The following is a 6,386-nucleotide window of genomic DNA, read 5'->3' as shown; positions in this document are numbered from 1 at the left end:
ACTTTATCCAAGACTGACGCAAACCTCTTAATGCCTCTATAATTAGGAGCTCTACGAGTTGCATAATGAGCTCAATATCGAACAGCGAATGAAACTCGCTAGGCTTCGGTGGGCTGGCTATGGCCATTAAAATAGCATCGGGAAACTAGGCTACAGAGTTCCAAGCCATTTTTATGTCGCCCACAAAGGTATGTCTTAAGCAATTACATTATGTGAGCAACATGGATTACAGTAACAACTGCTTACATTTTGGCATTATTTATTTACCATATTTGCTTCAATAAAAGCTTTCAATCACCAAAAAACAACTCTGATATATATTCTTCAAGTACTCATAATTTTAGCTGTATATTTGTGTTAAGCAGGTTGAATTAGATTATTAAGATCAAAATATGATCAATTCAATTGAGAGTTCTTTTGTTGAGCAGTCATGATCAAGGTCCTATGGCCTCATGACTTGGCGCTCTGTCTAATGCATCTTAAGTCTTGAATCAAAACTCAACAGGACCGGCCGTCCTATATTCACTTGATGAAAGTTTGACGATATGTTTTTTATGATACAAATAGGAGTTTTTTCAAGATTCCTTAACTTTGGTTATATTATAGAATTTGATTTACTGAACAGTCAGTTTTGCCGGCATGGGAATCGGTCGAAATAAGGTTTGGAATAGGACCTTTAATTTAAAGATCGACGTTTATGAACTATTCGTCCTGCATCTTACATCGTGTAAATTATAACCAATCTACCTATATACAATTTCATTTAAAATATCACTTTAAATTTCCATATTGAATAGGAAAAGCCTTTTGTTACGTTCATCGAAACACGCCAACATCGTTTCACTCCAACATTTGAAGAAATATCCGTTTTTTTTTGCAATTCATTACCCAAATTACCAATGCTAGAGCTCGTCACCCTTCTTGGAATATCTCACCAAAAAAGACAAGGCATTTCACATTTAAATGCAACATCCCTTCTCTTCATCCCCTTACTCTTTAGCTCGCATCACCGGTTAAAACGGGAACACAATCTCAAAACACCAATCGAACAATAATAAAAGTTCCTAATCTCATCATGACAGCAAAAATTAATATTAACTTCAACCGTTGTCAAATAAAGCCCGAAATCTCTTCGAAATATGAAAACGGTAGCGTCGAGAGGGCGCGGTAAAGCAATAACCCTCATCCATGACCATGACCAAGGACACTTACAAGCTTGTGGCAAGGAGAAAAGTCCCAAAACCAACGATCTTTGACGTTGGTGGCGGAACGCAAAAGGAAGTCACAAATTTGCAGCGGGCCCACAACGATCGGGGACAAGTGCAAGAAATGTCGACAAAATCAATTCGGCTTTGGGCACGGACGGAAATGTTCGATATCATACTGAGGGCGAGCAGAAATAAATTCAATTTACGATAACTTTCAACAAGCTCGAGCATCGCCATTCGATTTGTAGCACTTTTCTTTTTCCTTTCCTTATATCTGTCTTTGTACGATAAAAAATAAAACGTCACTCAACAGAAAGTCCAACCAAAAAAAAAAATCCCCCACACTGGAGCAACCGATACGGCCAGGCCGCCGAGAAGCGCCCACTATCAACAATCATGCTTCTCAGACATTCCGATCTCTTATTCGTCCGCGTTCGGCGGTTGTTTCTGCTACCTTCTATTTTCACTGAGTAATGCATTTTTTCCAATAAATAGATAGAAAACGTACACATCGCCTTCCTGTCCCATCCAGTACCCGTTCTTACATGCTGCGAAAAAGCAGCAAAAGAGCAGCTTACTCGCACCATCCTAGAGGAGAGCAATCAACTTTTGCAATTCTAAAAACAACTTTTTTTTTGCCGTTCCCATGTTCACCACCATAACACAGGCTTCTGGCCCAATTCCATCGATTCGAACGGCCCGAAAACTCGGAAACTGTAATGCAAAAGAAAAATACAAACATTCCAAATCAAGCCACTTCTTCCTATACAACGGCTATTGCCAGCTTTCGATACCGGTTCTTCCGGATGAACAAACCGGCCGAACGGACAGCGTTGATAAATTCTTCTCCCTTCGGATGGAACCTCTCGACGTTTCTTCTACTGGCCGGTCAGCTTACAATTGCAAATGGTGAAACTTTGTTTTTCTGGTACTTTTTTTGCCTTTCTTTTGAAACTGCTTTTAGAGGTGGAATTTCCATTTCGAGACATTATTTGAGCCGTTTTTTTAAAATACAATCCTTAACAAAAATATATTTCGCCTTTTGTTTAGTCATTTGCTTCATCACAATTAATTACTTCCGTCGACACGAAGGCTGCTTATTTTTGTTTACTGATTTGGTTGTTTTCACATTAAGATGCATTTACTTACATTTTATCATTTATTTCAAAGTTTCTTTTTTATTTTTTACTATACATCTTTAGTTTCTATGAAATGATTTCGCTCGGCATCATCCAAATAATTTGAAAGTTATTTTTTTTAGATAAATGATTTAAAAGGAATTTAAAGTCAAGGGTATTTATATCGGTACAGGAAGAAAAATCATGTTTTTTTTATTTTTGACAACAAAATATACTCTTTTGAATAAATTTCCATTACCTTTGTTAAGCTTAAATCTGTGGTTTATTTATATACAATTTGGATTATCACAACTCCACAAATAGCAGTAAGGAAACATCAGGTCGAATGAAGTCAGTGGCCAATTAAAATCATCTTTTAGGATATGAAGTGATCAGGAACTTAGGAACGATGATCTCTTAAAACCGATTGTAGCGACCGCAAAATTGCATCGCATCTCTTCCTATTCAAATAATGCATTCTCTACGCACTATTAATATCTAAAAGTCTACTATTATGGTCGTCAAACACGGTTGAGAATATCTTTTGTTCATCTTCAAAAAACTACGATCGTTCGGAAACTTAACTTTTTTTTTGAAAATAAGCATTTTGGATCAGAAAATAAAGAAAAGGTTCATATTTTGTTTGCTTTGTCTAACATAACTTTCCGGCCACTTACGATAAAATGTATCTTTTGATATGTATAACCATTCCCAAATTCGATCTAGCTTTAAAGCAACTCCAATAATGCCAAATTGTGTTTATGTTTCATTTTTTCCATGAGCCTTGCGATCGCATCCATGCTATTACATATGTTATTTCTCTTTCTTTCTTTCGCTCTTTTCTCCACCTTTGTTTCCCTCTTAATGTCCTTTTGTATATTCGTAGTTATTTTTGTTTTCTTTCATTTTTGTATTGTTTTTTTTTTTCTTTCTTTGAATAAAAAATTTGAATTGAAATTAAATGAAATTAAATGCTCATGCGAAATTGTGCGCTTTGTTTATGAACTGTTGCGTTTATCCCGATGAAATTAAATTCTCTTTCTTTGGTGTATTAGACGAACCACTATAGTTGAATAATTTATTATATATGAGTAGTAAAGTAAAGTTTCAACTTGTATCTTCGCTTGCAATAGGTAATATAATATAATTTAGTTGAAAGATTTGCATATCTAGACAAAAGATTGAAAATAGGAAATTTTTGCATGAAGGTGTAGGTGCTTTTCGTCAGTCTTTTAAACTATGAAGCAAAAATAGTATGAGACTATTCAATTGGCAAAAAAAAACTATAAAAAAAGGAAAAAAAGGAGTGAAACATAAAAACCAAAAAAAACACAGACACACATGCCACCAGCCATAAAACATGCAGAACGAAAGGGTTTACATTAACAACAGGAGCACAAGAAGCACTAGCACATGTTCAGCAAAAGTTCATCAACGAAAAGTCGGTGAAGAAGTGGCGCACAGCAGCCAGGGGAAGTGGAGGTAAAAATCGCCAAAATACAACAGCCAACAAGGGTGAGAAAGTTTTAATTTAATCTTCCCATGTCCGTGTTACCCCATGCAGTTAGTGCTTTAGAGTTTTCTTCCATGCTTTCAATGTCTGTTTATTTTTTCTTCCTTTCTCCCACGCTCGATCTCTGCACTTATGAACATTGCACTACTACTTGAGGTTGGTTCTGTACAAATACGTAAATAGTGCATCGAATGAAGGGAGCGAAAAAATGATACATAACTCCACAAAAAAAAGGTGAAAAGTTTTCAACACAGAGTAACGTTATTGTCCGTGTGGTGCAAGTCGAAACGTAAGTCCATGTACGACGAAAAGTCTTCTTGCGATGTTTAACACTTCGGGAGGCAAAAATTTGTCATTGCAAATGCGGCGATGATAGTGTTACGCCAACTAATGGTACCGGAAAATGCTGAAAGCGACCAGAGGTACAAAGGACTGGCCGGGAGAGTATGCTCGCACTTAACATCCCAACGATCAAAGCCATTATTGTTGTTTTCATTATTCCACTAGGCGATCATCATCACTCCCACATTCCTCCGCAATTGGTAGTGCTTGCATCGAAGACTTAAGTTTTAACACGTCCCCGGACGGTGCCACCGTTGCGGCTACCGCAAATACCAAGCAGGACGGACACGTAATCCTTTACGTTGCCTTTACGTTGGTTGCATTTTAGCATTTACACCACCAGGGGAGGTGGTTTTACAAGCATGGGCGAAAAACTAAAACACAAACAAAGATGTAAACCTTCTAACTTTGCTCTTCGCGTCTTAATTAAACTTTTGTAAAGGAGATTATGTTTTATGCTGGTTAAATCTTAACCGGTACGAAGAGTGTTGGCTCGTGGCATAATAGTAAACCGCGTACTTTGATGTCTTGGCAAAGATTCGCGCAGAGGGAAGGCAAACACTATTCGCTCTTTCTTCCTTTCGTTATCATATGCAAGTTCAATTTGCCCGGTTTTACATCTCAAGGGTGGTAGCTTTTGTTTATTAATTAGTTTAGGTTTTACGATTATTTTACTGTTTCTGATTTGTTACTTCTTATATTTTATTTATTTCATTTTTGTTGTGATAATAACTCAGAAAAACGATATTTATTAAGGATTTTTGCGGGACAAAATAGATGAAATTAAACGATAAAAGGGAAACAGGGAAACAGGGATTTATCAAATCTCAACATAAGCAATTATGTCCTTCATTCAAACATACCTTTTGCTATATTCTCAAAATTTTCCTTTAGATAGAACAAATGCAAATACGTAATAGTATTACGACGACATGCTGCCGAGTGTTTAATCAACTTAACCAATACGATTCATCGCCACTAGCGCTACTATACTTTATCGTACAAAATACCATAAGCATCTGCTAATCTACCACCACGATGATTTGTGCATCTGCTTAAACTTTGCCATGTTGATCAGAATGGAATTCTTTATCGATTCCTTATCACGGTTTTGTCCATAGTAATCGACGAATTCGCCGTTCGGATCAACCAAGTACATGATGATTGTGTGATCCACGATATAATCTTCATCCTCGTCTTTCGGACCGGCACTAAAGTACACGCGGAATGCTCGACATACCTGGGCTACCTGTTCCACCGTGCCGGTAAGACCGAGCAACTTCGGCGAAAACTCCTTCACGTATTTACCCACAATCTCTTTGGTGTCTCGCTGCGGATCGACGGTGATGAAAATTGGTTGCACCGGATCGGCATCCTTGTCCTTTTCCAGATTATCTACCACGGCCGCCATCTTTTCCAGCTCATCCGGGCAGATGTCGGGACAGTGCGTGAAGCCAAAGTATATCAGCAACCATTTGCCTAGAAAATCGGACGATTTGCGTGGCTGACCATCCGAGTCGGTCAAATCCCACTTTCCTCCGATGGCTGCTTTGCCCAGCTGTCGCTTCCGTTCCCGCAGCAGAGCTTGCTCTTTCTCGTCCTTTACGTACCACATGAATCCGAGCACACCGATACCGGCGGTGGCAATAAATGCAAAACTTTTCCACGTGATTGGGCCCTTGCCTTTCATTGGATCAGACTGGCGGTTTGTATGCTGAAACCGGCCAAAGATGGAACCATGTTTGGACAGTTTGAGCTGATGGGGTAGGTTTGTTCTGGTGGTGCCAAACAATCCGGCACTCCCACTCAGCTCGCGCAAACTTCGGCTGGATAATCTTAGCAACATATTCGACATATTGGTGTACCCTGCAAATGTTGCAAAACATAATCTGGAATAAGTAAGAAGTATGCAGCGATGGATTCTAGTGGATATTTACCAGCGTTTTGTACAGCACTAAATATTTACACACATTTAAACAATTTGTGCAATTATTTTACACTGTTTTCTTCGAGCCGGCAATGTTGTTACGTGCATATTGTGACATTTCGAAGCAATGACACTTTGGTGCCTGCTGGTGGTTGAATGCTTAGAAAGTTGGTTATTTCTGATAATTACGTATGAAAAGATTATTCAATTAATTTGTTTTTAAATAAATTAATAATTTGTGATTTTTTACTAACGGAAAGCAATTTTATATATTAGTT

The 6,386-nt window shown here is 38.0% G+C and overlaps 1 protein-coding gene across 1 annotated transcript; it reads right to left on the bottom strand.

Annotated features, from left to right (window-relative positions):
- Positions 1-5,095: 5,095 nt before the first annotated feature.
- Positions 5,096-6,245, bottom strand: LOC125766359 (protein SCO1 homolog, mitochondrial). The gene is made up of 2 exons (XM_049432228.1): positions 6,119-6,245; positions 5,096-6,047 (listed from the first exon to the last, which is right to left on the bottom strand). The coding sequence occupies exon 2, from the start codon at positions 6,034-6,036 to the stop codon at positions 5,209-5,211; it is 828 nt and encodes a 275-aa protein (XP_049288185.1). The 5' UTR covers positions 6,037-6,047; positions 6,119-6,245; the 3' UTR covers positions 5,096-5,208.
- Positions 6,246-6,386: the final 141 nt, after the last annotated feature.

This window comes from Anopheles funestus, chromosome 2RL (assembly GCF_943734845.2).
Source record: "Anopheles funestus chromosome 2RL, idAnoFuneDA-416_04, whole genome shotgun sequence".
Classification (NCBI taxonomy): Eukaryota; Metazoa; Arthropoda; class Insecta; order Diptera; family Culicidae; genus Anopheles; species Anopheles funestus.
The sequence above is the reverse complement of the archived record's forward strand: the minus strand, read 5'-3'. Positions and strand labels throughout refer to the sequence as shown.